The sequence below is a fragment of the Hypanus sabinus genome, chromosome 11 (genome assembly GCF_030144855.1).
Source record: "Hypanus sabinus isolate sHypSab1 chromosome 11, sHypSab1.hap1, whole genome shotgun sequence".
Lineage (NCBI taxonomy): Eukaryota > Metazoa > Chordata > Chondrichthyes > Myliobatiformes > Dasyatidae > Hypanus > Hypanus sabinus.
Genome location: NC_082716.1, coordinates 96,349,134 through 96,366,831, shown reverse-complemented (window position 1 = coordinate 96,366,831; position 17,698 = coordinate 96,349,134). Strand labels below are relative to the sequence as shown.

The 17,698-nt window shown below is 45.0% G+C and overlaps 1 protein-coding gene across 4 annotated transcripts in view; it reads left to right on the top strand.

Moving 5' to 3' along the window:
- LOC132402205 (rab GTPase-activating protein 1-like) overlaps nucleotides 1-17,698 on the top strand; it is a 570,990-nt gene that overhangs the window by 320,419 nt on the left and 232,873 nt on the right. For all 4 annotated transcript variants that reach the window (XM_059984929.1, XM_059984928.1, XM_059984931.1 and 1 more), the window contains one exon: nucleotides 12,734-12,808. In XM_059984929.1, coding sequence (XP_059840912.1) covers nucleotides 12,734-12,808 — 75 coding nt within the window. The remainder of the gene's footprint in view (nucleotides 1-12,733; nucleotides 12,809-17,698) is intronic.

The window sequence follows — 17,698 nt, the reverse complement described above, 5'->3', positions numbered from 1 at the left end:
CACTCAGACAGCCCAAGGGCATCCCCGCTGCATATGGTGCCCAAGTCTGCAGGAGGATGGAGGCCCTGCGGAGACTACAGAAGACTCAATGACTCCACAACCACCAATAGATACCCAATGCCCTACAACCAGGACTTCATGGTGAACCTGCACGGAGCGACCATCTTCTCGAAAATCGACCTGGTCAGGGGATACCATCAGATCCCAGTGCACCCCGATGACGTGCCCAAGACAGCCCTCATCACCCTGTTCGGCTTGTTCGAATTCCTGAGGATGCCTTTCGGTCTCAAGAATGCAGCCCAATCTTTCCAAAGGCTCATGGACTCGGTGGGATGCGGCCTGGATTTTGTTTTCATTTACTCGAACGATATCCTGATGGCCAGCAGTTTGCACCAAGAGCACGTGGCACATTTGCACCAGTTCTGCCGACGCCTGAGCGACCACGGACTAGCAATCAATCCAGTGAAGTGCCAGTTCGGGCTGATGGAGATCGACTTCTTGGGCCACAGAGTCGACCAACATGGCGCAGTTCCCCTACTGGACAAGGTCCAGGCCATCCGCCAGTTCCCCAAGCCCAGCACGGTCAAGGGCCTGCAGGAGTTCGTAGGGATGGTCAACTATCATCGGTTCATGCCAGCGGTGGCACGCATCACGAGACCCTTATTCAGCCTGATGGCCGACAAGGCCAAAGAAGTAGCATGGGACATGGATTCCACGGAGGCGTTCGAGCAGGCCAGGGAGGCACTGGCAAAGATGGCCCTCCTAGTGGACCCTGAGAGTCGATGTACCCACGGTACTCACAGTCGACGCTTCTGACACGGCAGTCAGCGGATTCCTGGAGCAGCTCGTCGAGGACCAGTGGTGACTGCTCGCTTTCTTCAGCCGGCACCTACGGCCACCAGAGGTAAAGTACAGTGCTTTCTACAGAGAGTTGTTAGCGCTCTACCTGGCTATCTGGCATTTCTGGTACTTCCTCGAGGGAAGGGAGTTCACTGTGTATACGGGCCACAAGCCCCTCACCTTCGCATTGGCCAAGGTATCAGACCCATGGTTGGTTCGGCAGCAGAGGCACCTGCCCTTTATTTCAGAATTCACCACCGACATCCACCACATCGCAGGGAAGCACAATGTTGTCGCTGACACACTGTCTCGACCCTCCCTCCACTCAGTAGGCATATCATCCTCAGGAATAGACTACGCAGCACTGGCGGAAGCACAACGGTCAGACACCAAGATCCCAGCTTACTGCACCACCGTATCGGGGTTCCAGTTGGAGGACGTCTCCATTGGCCCGGCAGCGGATCGACTCCTGTGCAACGTGTCTCCTGGCAAACCCTGACCTGTGGTACCAGCAGCATGGAGGCGCCGGGTGTTCGACATGCTGCACGACCTGGCCCACCCGTCCATCTGGGCGTCCATCAAGCTGGTAGTGGACAGATTTGTCTGGCACGGTTTGCGCTAACATGTTGGACACTGGGCCAGCAGGACCTGCGTACACTGCCAGACCACCAAAGTCCAGCGGCACATGAAGGCTCCCCTCCAGCAGTTCCAGCCGATGCACAGGAGGTTTCAACACATCCTCGGCCCCCTGCCAGTTTCCCGGGGTGCCAGGTATATCTTTACCATGGTAGACAGGTTCACCAGATGGCTGGAAGCCGTACCGCTCACAGACACGTCCACTGAGTATTGCCCCAGGATGCTCATTGCAAACTGGATCACCAGGTTCAGCCTCCCAATGGACATCACCTTCGACAGAGGGGTGCAGTTCACATCTGGTTTGTGGACAGTGACAGCACTGGTGCAACTCCTGGGCACCCAGCTGCATCACACCACAGCATACCATCCCCAGTCCAACGGTTTGGTAGAGCAATTCCACCAGCATCTCAAGTTGGCCCTGGTGGTGCGCCTCAGGGGCCCCAACCGGACAGATGAGCTTCCCTGGGTCCTACTGGGCATCCGCACAGCCCCCAAGGAGGACCTGGACACCTTGGCGGAATTGGTCTACAGTGCCCCCCTGACAGTCCCAGGTGAGTTCGTACCAGAGGCCCGTGGTTCGGAAGAAACTCCAGCAGCAGTGCTAATGAGGCTGCGGGACAAGGTAGTGACCCTGGCACAGGTCCTGACCTCCAGGCATGGTCCCACGCCATCCTTCACCTCTACAGCAGCCATACGAGGGGCCCTTCAAGGTGATCCGGCACAGCGGAACCACGTGTCATGGAGGTAGGTGGCCAGGAAGAGACTTTTACTGTGGACCGTCTCAAACCGGCGTGCTTGGACTTTGAGCAATCAGTGAAGTACCCGCACCGCGCAGGTGAGGCCAGCTACCCAGACTAGGGGCTCCACTCCCCCAATCGACGTTTCTTGGGAGGGGGGTGGCGGCCCACACACGCAGGACTCAAACCGCCATCGGGAGCCACGGGCAGACACGCGGTAGCGCGTTTGGAACTACCCGCTCGGAGCGGACCTTCTGGGGACAGTCTGACATCATGCCCGCCCCGCGGGTTGCAGGGGCCCATGGGAGGGGAAAAATAAGCGATCGATTTTGTATCAGTAAAGGCATTCTGAGTTCAGCTCTCTCTGCCTCCGTGTGTTTCTTTAGTAGCACGTTGCATGTGACTACACTGGTAGGATTTTAGTCCCTCTCCAGTTCAGGTGGCAGATGAATTCTTTTACAGAGAAGTTCCATTCAATGTGAGATTGAAAATATGCAAAAAATTAGTTCCAAGTTTATAAGAGTTCTCTAAAGGAGATCTGTGAACAATGAAATCTCAGCCTCTTTGTTTTATCCAGGTGGTAGTTTACAGAGTGGATGCCTGCAAAAGCATTCCCAGTCTGAGTGATTGTTTCTCCCAAAACCTGAGTGCTGATGATGAAGGAAGCATGTCCAGCCAGGAACTTTGAGTTGATGATACATCCTGATTTCCTCCTGAAATTCCATCATTCGTAACACTCATAACCAAAGGCTACATGACTTAATAGTTGTGCACTGAGTAATGTATGCCTCTAGCCAAACTATTTTAGTAGTCCTCTAGCACCTCTGATTATGACGAAAATTACCACTATATCCTGTTCACAAGACCAGGAAAAATCCAGCTACCTTCCACTCAGTCTCCTCACAATCAACAGCAAAGAACAGTGCTATAAAGTGACACTTACCAAGTGGTGTGTCAGTGATAAAATTCTGCTTCTGATTCTAATTCTGGCAACCAAGTTCCCATCAAGCCAGTCTGCATTTAACCCTTTGCATGTACCTGTCCAAGTAGCTTTTAAATGTTTTTTTTAATGTACCTGCCTCAACTACTCACTCTTTACTGTCTACTGCTGGGGAGTAAAATGCCCCTCAGGTTCCTGTCAGATCTGTTTTGACTGGCCCCCTCTCAACCACCTAGACGACAGCATTCATTCCTTTCGCTGTTGGTACATTGTGGCTACATTGTTAACTATTTACAAAATGCTCTGTAGTAACTGATGTGTGGTGTAGTGACTGGAAATGCTCACACTACTTCCAAGCCATTAAATAGGAGCCTCCATCCTAGTTATCTTAACCAGTAGCAACAGACACTTTCTCTGGTATTAGAAATTTTCACATACTTTGCAGATTATTTTTTCTAACTGTTGTCTTTATCATCTTACTGTTTTGGTACATTTGAGCAGTTTCTAAGGATGTGCATTTTGTGCCTTTCTGCCTGACTGAGTTGAGGAATTTGACAGTAGTTGAAGAGCAGGTTAAGAAAGTCCTCAATCAACAGAGACTAAAGGGTTTTTTGATGTTGCCACTCACCACCTCCACATTTTTCTCACTTATGTTGGAGAAGCAAATGCCAAAACCATCTTTCATTGAATAACATGAACTGAGGGATTTCAGTTATCTCAATATAGGCTGGCATAGTCACAGTGGCAAAGGGAGGGTGAAATTCTTGAAAAGTATATTAAAGAACATTCTTGATCACTGTGTATCCAAGTCCAATAGGAAGGACTGCTATATCTTTCAGGATTTCAGTCACCCTCTTCCACTAGTCCAGCCAGGGTCTCTGTCCTTTTGTTCAAATTTCTATCCTTTTCCCCTCTCATTACCTTGACATCACCCTCTGCCAACTGGTTCAATCTGCCCATCACCCACATACCTATCCTCCTGGGTTCTCTCTTGGTTCGCCTTTCTTTTCCCCTCCCCAACTTACTGCCATCTGGCCAGCATTCCTCTCTTATCTGGCTCCATTTTTCACCTACCAGCCTCTTTCGGAACACTCCACCTCCTCCTCCCCCATCTAGTTCCATTTGCCCATCATCCTCCCCTCCCCCAATCCGATTCTACCAATATCACACTTCCCTCGCAATTTCATTTACGGGCTATCTCACCTCTGTAGCCTCAGTCCCAAAAAAATCAGCCATTCCTTTGTCTGCACAGATGTTGTTTAGCCACTGAGTTCTTTACTGAGTTTCGCTCCAGTTTTTAGCATCTGCAGTCAGTCGTTTGTGTTTGAGAATTTAGAGGGCAACAGTTTGGAAATGGTCGTCACATCATCAAGTTTAAACTGGTTAATAACAGGGCAAGATATAACCAAACATAAAATACAAGGGAGACTTTCAGCGAGTTGCATAGGGATCAGGCCCTGAAAGATTGAAATCAATTGTAAGCAGATATGATAGTAGGTAGAAATGGAAGCCTTCAAAAATGAAAGGGTTTAGTTATAAAGTGTACTTGTATCTATGTGTGGGAAAGACAGAGCATTGAAAGATAGATCTGGCTTAGCCTAAATACATTCACAGCCAAGCAAAGTGTTAAAACCACAGATAAAGTCTAGTTCAATCAACTAAGGTTCATGGTGGTGTTGTGGTTAGTACAACGCTATTACAGCTCAGGGCATTCAGAGTTTGGAGTTCAATTCTGGTGCCACCTGTAAGGAGGTTGTATGTCCTCCCCATGAACATGTAGGTTTCCTTTAATCTGCTTTCCTCTGGGTGCTCCAGTTCTTCCCACAGTCGAAAGACCTACTAGTTCAATGGTTCCATTTAATATTAGCTATACAACCTGAAATTTTTGCTCTTCATAGACATTCAGGCAAACAGAAGAGAACCCCAAAGAATGAATGACAGTAAAATGTTAGAACCCCAAAGCCCGCTCTTCCCGCCCCACACACAAGCAGCAGCAACAAAGCATTAAACCTCTCCCATTTATTTCAGCAGGAAGTATCAGCACCCACCAGTCACCAAGCAAGCAATAGCCAAGCCTCCACACAGAGACCATGATCTGCAGTCCAACAAAAATTATTTGTTTACCCAACAATTTGACATGACACAGGCTCAGTCTCTGTCTCTCTCCCTCTCCCTCACAGAGGAGCTCAAAGAAGCCGCCCTCTGGTGACATCTTAATGGATCATCGTAAATTGTCCTGTGATCAGGCAAGGGTTATGTAAATGGGTTGCTGCATGGTGCAGCTTGTTGGGTCGGATGGGTCTGCTCAGCTCTGTATCTCTAAATAAAAACAAAAGTAACAAAGGGGCAAAGGCAGAGCACGAGAATAGGTGAGTAACTGAGACATCAGGAAATCCCAAAATCTATAAACAATGGGTGAAGTTGGTTTGAGAGACCAAGAAGATGATCTTGCACAGTGTGAGGATATGGCTGAGTTACTGAGTATGCACTTTGCATCTGTTTCTATTGGAGGATTCTGCCATTATTACAGTAAAGGAAGTGGCAGGTATGATACTGCACCAGATACAAATACATAATAAAAGATTTTTAAGGTAGAAAATACACCTAATATTATCAATATTTTAGACATTTAAAAATCTATTGATCTTCAAAATCGACTGACTCAGATTGTGAGTTTAGTTTCCTTTAAGAAAACAAAAGCACAGATGCTGAGCCAGTCTGCAGATATGATTGAAATGCAGAGGTTTTAGACATCTTCTTATGACTATCCTGCTGGCAAACGTATTGTCTCTTGAAAATAAAATTGAAGGCCCAAGAGCAATATTGAGGTGCCAAAGGGACATCAGGGCCACTGAGTACTTTGCTTTATGGAAACATTGCTCACTGATGCAGTGCTGCGGCCCAGTAGCTTCACTGTTCTCAAAAACAGGACAGCTCAATATTTTAAATATAGAGGAGATGGTGTGTAGTTTGTAGTTACTGCCTGTTACACCACTGTAGGTGGAGTATGATTTATGATTAATTATTCATGGTGTTTCTGTGTCAGTCCTGCTCATCTGAACTGCTACATCTAACAGTCAAATCTCACCCATTTTATCTGCCATTATCCTGGTCATGGTGTACATTCCACCTCAGGCCAATGTCAGACAGGCAGGAGAAGCTGAGCAATCAGCAATTACAAATGCTTTCCTTATCATTACGGGGGATTTCAAACTGTCCAGCTTGAAGAAATCTTTGAACTACTACCCCCAACGTATCACTTGTAGCCATCATCAAGAAAGTTTACTGTTCCAACTCACACCCACACTTTGGAAAGTCCGATCACCTGGCTGTATTTCCATTCTCGAAGTTTAGGCAGAGACTAAAGTCCATGGTATCAGTGGGAAGGACCAAGAAACTATGGTCAAGGGAGGCAGAGGAATGCTTACAAGACTGATTTCAGTCAGTGGACAATATTCAGGAACTCATTTTGAATTTGAATAAATATGCCTAGTTTCATGATGATACATGTGGATGAGTATGTTCCTTTGAAGACATACTGAATATCCCCAAACCAAAAGGCTTTGATGAACCAGGAGATCCGTGCAATGCTGAAGGCTAGATCTTGGGCATTCAAGACCAGTGATCCAGAACTATACAAGAAGTCCAGGTACAACCTATGGAAGGTTATATTCAGAGTGAGAAAACTAAATTCCATTCTTTTTATGCACACTTAGAAAGGGAGAATAAAACTACACATGTGCAGATCCCTGTAGCATCTGGTGACCCTGTGATCTCTGTTTAGGATGCCAACGTCAGAACATCTTTCAAGAGGGTGAACCCTCACAAGGTGTCAGGCCCTGATGGTGCTCCTGATAGGGTATGAAAATCTGTACTAACCAACTGGAAAGAGTGTTCAAGGACATCTTCAATCTCTCACTGCTGCAGTTAGAAGTTCCCACCTACTTCAAAAGGGTGATAATCATACCTGTGCCAAGAAGAGCAGGGTGAGCTGCCTCAATGACTATCACCCAGTTGAACTCACAGCTATAATGATGAAGTGTTTTGAGAGGTTCATCATGGGCAGAATCAACTCCTGCTTAAGCAAGGACCTGGACCCGCTGCAGTTCGCCAGTCACCACAATAACTACACAACAGATACAATCTCACTGGCTCTCTACTCAGCCTTGGATTACCTGGACAATAGCAACCCTTATGTCAGACTACTGTTTATTGATTACAGCTCAGCAATCAGCACCATCATATGCTCAGTACTGATGTTAAAGCTCCAAAGCCTGGGCTTCTGTACCTCCCTCTGCAACTGGATCCTTGACTTCCTCAATGGGAGACCACAGTCAGTGTTGATCAGAAATAACATCTTTTACTCACTGACAGTTAACACTGTCACGTCTCATGGATGTGTGCTTAGCCCACTGCTGTACTCTCTACACCCACGAGAGTGTGGCTCAAATGCCATCTATAAATGTGTTGACATATTATTGTAGGCAGAACTTTGGATGGTGACAAGCAAGCATACAGGAGTGAGATAGATCAGCTGGTTATGTGGTGTCGCAACAACAGCCTTACACTCTTTGTCATTAAAACCAAGGAATTGATTGTGGACTTCAGGAAAGGGAAGTTGAGGGACGGCACACCAAACCTCACTGAGGGATCAGCAGTGGAAAGGGTGAGCATTTCATGCTCCTGGGAGTCAACATCTCTTGAATATCTATCCTGGATCCAACATGTTGATGCAATTACAAAGAAAGCAATGCAGCAGCTATATTTCATTAGGAGTTTGTGGAGACATGGTTTGTTACCAAAAACTCCTGCTAATTTCTACAGGTATACTATGGAAAGCATTCTAACTGGTTACATTACCATCTGGTTTGAAGGAGCTACTGCACAGGATTGGAAAAAAGCTGCTGAAAGTTATAAACTCAGCCAGATACATCATGGATACTATCCTCCCCAAAACCTTCAAAGGCAGAGCCTCAAGAAGGCATCATCCACCATTAAGGACGATCTACAATGGCCTCTTCTCATTGCCACCATCAAGGAGGAGGTAGAGGAGCCTGCACACACACACGCAATGTTAAGGAACAGCTTCTTTCCCTCTACGATCAGATTTCTGAATGGACAATGAACCCATGAACACTATCTCACCATATTTTTTGCTCTCCCAACTTAATCTTATATATACTGTTGTTAATGTACATGTACTGTATGTACAGGTGCAATTAAAAATTTACTTGCAGCAGATTCACAGGTACAATCCATAAAATTGCATTCACAAAGGAAACATGAACCAAAAATAAATTCTACCCAGTTTTTCCAAGGAATTACACTATTAGAACAATTTTTTTTAATGAAAAGAGCTCAAAATGGTAATAGTGTTGCTAAAACATAAGTGATTAACATATCGCTGGTTGATTCAAACATGAATAGTTGATGGTAAGTAGCTGTTCTTAAAGTGGTGTGTGAGGCTTCAGGCTTCTATACATCTTGCCCAATGATAGCTTTTATAATGCTATGACAAATTTTTAATTTTTTAATTTTTATGGTAACAGACCCATCCAGCCTAATGAGGCTGCACCACACATTGCACCCATATGACCAATTAATCTACTAATCCCTATGTCTTTGGAGTGGGGGAGGAAAACTGGAGCACTCAGAGGAAACGGTTACGGTTTTCACTGTCACTGCAAATAATCAGGCTGCTAAATTGAAGAATTCACTGGCCGTATTATTAGATGTAACTGTTGAAAAGGAAATGGGTTCTGGGTTTCGTTCTGGTACAACACTTCAGGAGAGATATCAAGCTATCGTTTGTCATCCCCCATTGTAAAGGCTTTGGACAGGGTGCTGAAGAAAATTGCAAGCACAATATCAGGAATTAAGGTATTTAGCCATATGTAGAGACAGAAGAGGTTCTTGGTGAAGCCACAGCTGGAATATTGTGTACATTTCTGATTGCACTGGAGCAGGTGTAGAGGTGATTCACCAAGATGATGCCTGGGATTGAGTTTTTAGTTATGAGAAGAGATTGGAAAGATTAGGATTGTTTTCTTTGGACCACACTAAACTGACAGGTGACCTGACAAAGTATACAAAATTGGGAAGGCATACAGTAGATAGGGTGGGTAGTGAGAAACTTCTCTCCATAACAGTGTAGTGGAAGGGTTTAGGATAAGGGGTAAGAAGTTTAGTGGAGGTATGAAGATGGTTGTGAAATCTGGAATACACCATCTGAGGGATTGGTGGAGGCAGGTACTCACAATATTTCAGAAGTATCTTGATGAACATTTGAATTGTCAACACATTGAAGGCTACAGACTAAGGGTTGGTATCTGGGAGTGATGTAGATGGGTACTTGATCTTATGGATGTAATGGGACAAAGATCCTGTCTGTGCTGTATGCCTCTGAGTAGATTGGATAATGTGCTCTCAGAATCTTCATGTATGTCCCTAAGAACAGATTTGATAGTGTGCGTATTTCCATTCTTCCCTCCTCCAGCTGCTTGTTACCCCTCCTGATTGATAATTTGTCAACTCTTACCCTGCCGCTTCCCTTCACCTCTCTATATTGGCTTTCCCCTCTTTCAGTCCAGAAGAAGGGTCTTGACCTGAGACCAACTGCATTTTCCCTCCACAGAAGTTGTCTGTCCCGCTGAATTCTACCAGTATTTTATTTTTCATCTCTGGATTCCAGCATCTGTAGTCTCTTCCCTCCCCATCCTTTGATCCTTCCAGTCCTAAGAACAATTAACTTCTCCTTGAATATATTTAATGACTTGACTTCAGCTGCTTTCCATGACAGAGAATTTCACATGTTCAGCTGTTTCTGGGAGAAGAACTTTCCTCTCCTCTCTCTGTATGTTTCGATTTCAAAGTTAATGTGAAAAATAAAGCTGATCTTTAAATCTTTAAAAACCATCTCTAATCTTCCAGAACGTCAACTGTACTTTTTTCCATAGATGTTGCCTGACCTGCTGAGTTCCTCCAGCATTTTGTGTGTGTTGCTTAGATTTTCAACATCTGCAGACTTTCTCTTCTTTTCTAATCTGAAAAGAACAATCCCAGTTTCTCCCATCTGTGATCTCCATTGAGGTCACAGTTCAGTTTTAATTATTTTTTTTAAAAAATTTTGTGTTCATGGGAATGGCTTTGGGGAAAGTGAAGGTGTTCAGGGTTAGGTTCAGGTTTTAGGGGCACGGATGTAGGGAATTAGAGGATAGACCAGAGTCATAAGACTTGAGTCTCCGCTCTACATTCAAAGGACAGTAACACAGATGAGGGACATCCATGGACCAGGCTGGATGTCCAATTAACAAAGACTGGTGTCTTCCCCTGGGTCAGTGAGTTGCAGGCAGCCCCAGATTTGCACGTAAGAACAGAATTCAAGGCCTGGTGTTCGGTGATCATCAGGTCCTGTGGTCGATGCCGAGGATCAAGACCTAAGAGTTGAATGGGAAATCCAGGAGCTGGGGGCTGTTGGCTGGAGACCTGGGCTTGCGAATCTCTGGGAGTTCGTTGAGGTAATTGAAAACCCAATTTCTGGGTGTCCATATCCAGAGTCCAAAGCTGGATCCACTGGAGGCCGGAGAACATGGTCTCTCTTGGGTTTAGAGGACTGTGTATGTGTGTGGGTGACTGGAATGAATAGTGCTTGTTTTGCTGTTGTCTTGTTGCGTTCTATGCTGAGTGCTGTGGGCAGCCTGTGTTGGTATCAGAATGTGTGGCCCTCAGAACACCTTTGGGTGTGTTAGTTGTTAACATCAATGACATGTTTTACTGTACACATGATAAATACAATTGGATTTTGAATTTTTAATATTGCCTAGGGCGAAGAGCTCTGCATCAGATTCATTGCTTCAGTTGAGACGAGCAATAGTACATAAAACTTTAGAATGGCTTTTTAGCATAAATTGTTCTTTGAAGATGTTGCCTGAGCATTTTGATCAGTCAGTGCATTGAATGTTTGCTAAGTACCAGCTTGAGCTGACTGATTGGCATATTGGCATATTGATTCTTAAGACAATGAGCCTTGCCTGCTGACATGGGTGAATTGATGAGGAGATGCTGTAATTCTCAAGATGTTGTGACAATGCAGCCCCGATATAAAGCCATGATCAGCTCTTAGTAAGGCACAGTCTTCTTTCTTCCATTTGCACAAGGGACACAGACTGTGTGGTTCTTGATAGCTCTGCAAAAAGAGCGACCTTTTATTATAAGACCTATTGATAGATGTGTCAAGAAGACCAAAATTTATTTTTGTTGTCAATCTATTTGTAGGAATTTAGTTATAGAGTCAGTAAATTTGAATTATGCCTTAATAAACTTTTTTAAAGAGACAGTTATAAACAAGTCTCTGACACTGGAATTTGGAATTAATGGCAGGTTTGAAGGTCATTGAAAATGAGACCATTTCAGTTTCACTGAAGTAATTTTGATATAGTTAATGCAGTTACACAGGAATCATGGGATCCAATCTGAGCTCAACAAGACCACGCAGATATTAATAAGGTATTTTATTATATGGATAAAATTGATTGATGTCTAGAAGTTGAAGTTCATGTTTAATTGTCATTCAACCATGCATGAATACCCATGAATACACCTAAATGGAACAGTGTTACTCTGGGTCTCCACTGTTGGACTGTTGGATGGTTGGGAGTACAGATGCTTTTATGAGATTCAAATAGATATTTTCTCTGGAGCATCGGGATGAGAGGTGACCTGATAGATGTTTATAAACTTATGAGACATAGGCAGGATAGATAAAAAGTCTTTTTTTCCCAAGGCATATCAAATAGTAGAGTTCATAGCTTTAAAACGAGAGGGACAAGTGTAAAGGAGGTCGAGGAGGCAAGTTTTTACATAGACAGTTATGCGTTTAAACTGCTATCATAGAGGATCTGAGTGGTAGATGAGTATGTGAAAGCATTGGTTAAGAGGTATTTAAACAGATGCATGAAGAGGCAGGGAATGGAGGGATATAAATCACTTGAAGGCAGATGGCATTAATTTCGATTGATATCATGGTTTCCACAGACACTGTGGATGACCATATTTGTTCTGTGCCCCACGTAACAGGGAGAACTCCCATATCTTTTTGAATAATGCATTAGGGATTCGTCCATACATTTGAAAGGGCAGGTGAAATAGCAAGCTGACACTTCAGCTGCAAAGGTTCATATTGTTGTCAAAGTATGCATGTACAATACAACCTGATATTTGTCTTCTCGAGATAGCCATGAAATACAGAAAAACCATGGGAGTCTTTGAAAGAAAAGGCATCAACCCCCCCTCACAAAAAGGAAAAAGAAACAAAACTCACAAACCCAAGCCCCTCACCTCCTCCCTCACACAAAAAACCTACCAGATTGCAGCTAGAACATCAAACCATCAATGTACCACATATACAGAGCTGCCCTACAGTTCAAGTTTGGGTTATGTATTGACATAAAGTGTGGTATTTTGCCCTTAATCTTAAAGCTAAGAGTTTCTAAATTGAAAATGCAAGATTGTTTTAACATAAGTTTGTTGGGATGAATTTGCTCACTAGCTTGCCTATATTGCTGTCTTATCTTTTCCACAGGCTTACTCTGTACATGATGAAGACATTGGTTATTGCCAGGGCCAGTCTTTCCTTGCTGCCGTACTGTTGCTGCACGTAAGTAAACTGGCATTTGCTGAGTTGTTCAAGACAGAATTGTCAGTGTGGGTGTTCCTGTTTGAATTGTCCACCTACTACTGGTGAAAATAACCCCAGCAACAATAAAGAGCAAAGTGTAAACCCAAGACTTATATATGTTTGTGGAGACTGCAGATTATGGAAATACAAACTGTAGGAAGGCCAGGCAGCATCGGTGGGTGTAAAGTGATTGTTGACATCTCCGGTCAAGACCCTGCATCAGGTCTGAGTGTAAGTAGAAGGGAGATAGACAATATAAGGAGGTAGGCAGTTGGAGCCAGGTTGGGAATGGGGGGCGGGCACAGGGGATGGTGGAGTTGGGCTGGTGGGTAAGAAGTCAAGTAAGATAAGGGGAGAGGATAAAATGATCGAGCAACATTCTGCTGCTGTGATTGCAGTGATCCCCACCCTCTACTTTGCTGCAGAGATCAGGAGTATGTACAGCAGGCGCTTAAGAACACTGGAAAATAACAGCAACAACATCCCTGTAAAATCTTCCAAATTCCCTAGAAGAGGGTCAATGTCAGTCTTCCCCCCCCCGGCCCACACCAGCCAGCACCTCCAGCATCGAATCCCTAGTTACACTCAGTCCACTCCTTTGACACGCCCAAAGCCAGACTTTCAAAACAGGATCTCTATCCTAAGCACCGCATGATAAGAGATTACCAGGTGCTCAGAGTAAATGATTCAAGGACATTCTCAAAGCCATCCTGAAGAAATGTAGTACCCCCATTGATTACTGGGGTCTCTGACCCTTGAACCCAACCCTTATTAAACCGCAAGAAAGAATATTGTGAACCTCAGATCCATGTTACAAGAGTGCACAGGGTAAATGGTGGAAGGATCAACACATAGAAAAGCTGGATGAACTCAGCAGGTCGGGCAGCATCTGTTGAAATGAGCAGTCAACGTTTCGGGCCGAGACCCTTCTCAGGACTGAAGAAGGAGGGGGCAGGGGCCCTGTAAATAAGATGGGGGGAGGGTGGAAGGTACCAGGTGAAAAACCAATCAGAGGTAAGAACAGGGGGCGGGAGAGGGGAAGCAGGGAGGGGATAGGCAGGAGAGGGGAAGAAGGAATGTAAGGGAAAGTACTATGTGTAGTAGAAGAAGGCAGAATCATGAGAGAGCTGATAGGCAGCTAGGAGAGGAGGCAGAGTGAAAGTGGGATGGTGGAAGGGAGAGGGAGGGAATTACCGGAAGTTGGAGAATTCGATGTCCGTACCAAGGGGCTGGAGACTACCCAGACGGTATATGAGGTGTTGCTCCTCCAACCTAAGTTTGGCCTCATCATAGCAGTAGAGGAGGCCATGTATGGACATATTCAAATGGGAATGTGAAGCAGAGTTGAAGTGGGTGGCAACCGGGAGATCCTGTCTATTGTGGTGGACGGAGCGGAGGTGCTCGACGAAGCGGTCCCCCAATCTGCATCGGGTCTCACCGATGTAGAGCAGGCTGCACCAGGAGCACTGGATGCAATAGATGACCCGAACGGACTCACAAGTGAAGTGTTGCCTCACCTGGAAGGACTGTTTGGGGCCCTGAATGGTGGAAAGAGAGGAGGTGTAGGGACAGGTGTAGCACTTATGCTTGCAGGGATAAGTACCAGGTGGGAGATCTGTGGGCAGGGATGTGTGGACCAGGCAGTCGCGGAGGGAACGATCCCTGTGAAAGCAGAGAGGGTAGAGAGGGAAAGATGTGCTTAGTGGTGGGGTCCTGTTGAAGGTGGCGGAAGTTACGGAGGATAATATGTTGGATCCGGAGGCTGGTAGGGTGGTAGGTGAGGACAAAGGGGAACACGGTCTCTGTTGTGGTGACAGGAGGATGGGGTGAGGGCCGAAGTGCAGAAAATGGAGGAAATGCGGGTGAGGGCATCGTTGATGACGGCGGAAGGGAAACCACGATTCTTAAAGAAAGAGGACATTTGAGATGTCCTGGAACGGAAAGCCTCGTCCTGGGAGCAGATGCGGTGGAGACGGAGGAACTGGGAATAGGGAAAAATGGTGGAAGGAGCTCATCACCTCACAAAATACCCAGCTATTAGACTTCTCTTGCCCTATCTGTGGCAGTTAGCAGTCCCCATTTTGGCTGCAACAATCACCTGGAAATCCATAAAACCAATTAGAACATAGGCCAGTACAGCACAGTAACGAGTCCGTTGCCTATGATAGTAATTCAAGCTGCACATGGTCTATATTCCTCAGTTCCCTGCTTCTTGTTGTACCTGTCTAAATGGCTCTTAAGCATTACTGTTGTACTTGCTTCCACCACATCCCCCGACAGCACGCTCCAGGTACCTACCAAACTCTCATTAAAAGAAAATGGCCTCACAAATCTCCTTTAAACTTTTTTCCCTTTCACCTTAAAATGCTTTCTAGTATTTCACATTTCCACTGTCTATGCCTCTCAGAATTCCATATATTTCTAACACATCACCCCTCAGCAGCTGACACTCAACATCCTGGTGATCCTCTTCTCTTAAAAGCCCCTACATCCTTCCTGTAATGGGGTGACCAGAAATGCACACAATATTCCAAATGCTGTTTCAACATAGCTTTCCAAACCTTATATTCAATACCCTGGCCTCAAACAGGTGTTTGAGGTCAGGGTGAACATTAAGAAAGATGAGGTACTGGTATTTCAGAAAAACATTAGTTCAAGGATTAAATATATTATTAAAGTGCACAAATGTCAACATTTTCTACCCTAAGATTCATTTTCTTGCAGGCATTCACAGTAAGTACAAAGACACAGCAAAATCAATGAAAAATCTCAACTCTTTTGTAATTCTTTGAGTAAGTAATAAGCAGGAGCGACAATGGAGAATTGGTTGATGATGTATACTTGGATTTTCAGAAGGCATTTGACAAGGTGCTTTGACATGAGACTGCTTAACAGGAAAGATCCGAGCATGGATAAAACAATGGCTGATTGGCAGGAGGCAATGAGTGAGAATAAAAGGAGCCTGTGCTGCGGAAGAGTCTCAGCCCGAAATGTCGACTGTACTTTTTCCCATAGATGCTGTCTGGCCTGCTAAGTTCCTTCAGCATTTTGTGTGTTTTGTTTAGATTTCCAGCATCTGCATATTTTCCCTTGTTTATAAAAGGAGCCTTTTCTGTTGGCTGCTGATGACTAGTGGTATTCCACAGGGGTCTGTTTTAGGACTGAGTCATTTTACATTATATGTCAATGATTTGGATGATGGAATTGATGGCTTTGCTGCAAGGTTTGTAAACGATATGAGGATAGGTGGAGGGGCAGGCAGTTTTGAAGAAGTCAACACATTGATGAAGGAAGAGCTGTAGATGTAGTGTATGTAGATTTCAGTAAGGCATTTGACAAGGTATCCCATGCAAGGCTTATTGAGAGAGAAGGAGGCATGGGATCCAAGGGGACATTGCTTTGTAGATCCAGAACTGGCTTGCCCACAAAAGGCAAAGAGTGGTTGTAGACGGCTCATATTCTGCATGGAGGTCGGTGACCAGTGGAGTGCCTCCGGGATCTGTTCTGCGACCCATGCTCTTCATGATTTTTGTAAATGACCTGGATGATGAAGAGAAGGGATGGGTTAGGAAGTTTGCTGATGATACAAAGGTTGGAGGTGTTGTGGATAGTGTGGAGGGCTGTCAAAGGTTACAACAAGACATTGAGGATGCAAAACTGGGCTGAGAAGTGGCAGATGGAGTTCAACCCAGATAAGTATGAAGTGGTTCATTTTGGTAGGTCAAATATGATAGCAGAATATAGTATTAATGGTAAGACTCTTGGCAGTGTGGAGAATCAGAGGGATCTTGGGGTCCAAGTCCATAGGACGCTCAAAGCAGCTGCACAGTTTGACTCTGTGGTTAAGAAAGCATACAGTGTATTGGTCTTCATTAATCGTGGAATTGAACTTAGGAGCTGAGAGATAATGTTGCAGCTATATAGAACCCTGGTCAGACCCTACTTGGAGCACTGTGCTCAGTTCTGGTCACCTCGCTACAGGAAGGATGTGGAAGCCATAGAAAGGGTGCAGAGGAGATTTACAAGAATGTTGCCTGGATTGGGGAGCATGCCTTATGAAAACAGGTTGAGTGAACTCGGCCTTTTCTCCTTGGAACAATGGAGGATAAGAAGTGACCTGATAGAGGTGTATAAGGTGATGAGAGGCATTGACCATGTGAATAGTCAGCGGCTTTTTCACAGGGCTGAAATGATTGCCACAAGAGGACACATGTTTAAGGTGCTGGGGAGTAGGTACAGAGGAGATGCCGGGTAAGTTTTTTATGCAGAGTGGTGAGTGTATGGATTGGGCTGCTGGCAATGGTGGAGGCAGATTCTCTTAAGAGACTTTTGGATAGGTACATGGAGCTTAGAAAAATAGAGGCCTAGTAATTTCTAAGGTAGGGACAAGTTCAGCACAACTTTGTGTGCCGAAGGGCCTGTATTGTGCTGTAGGTTTTCTATGTTTCTAAGTCGAGAGGCTACAGAAGAAGTAGACAGTTTAGGAGAATGGGCAAAGAAATGGCAAATGGAATGCAGTGTCGGGAAGTGTATGGTCGTGCACTTTGGTAGAAGAAGTGAAAGTGTTGACTGTTTTCTAAATGGAGAGAAAATACAAAAATTTGAGTTGCAAAGGGATTTGGGAGTCCTTGTGCAGGACTCCTTAAAGGTTAATTTGTAGGTTGAGTTTCTAGTGAGGAAGGCAAATGCAATATTAGCATTTATTTCAAGAGGACTAAAATATAAATGCAAGGATGTAATATTGAGACTTTATAAAGCACTGGTGAGATTTTGCTTAGAGTATTGTGAGCACTTTTGGGCCTTTTATTGTGGAAAAGATGTGCTGAAACTGGAGTGGGTTTAAAGGAGGTTCACGAAAGTGATTCCAGA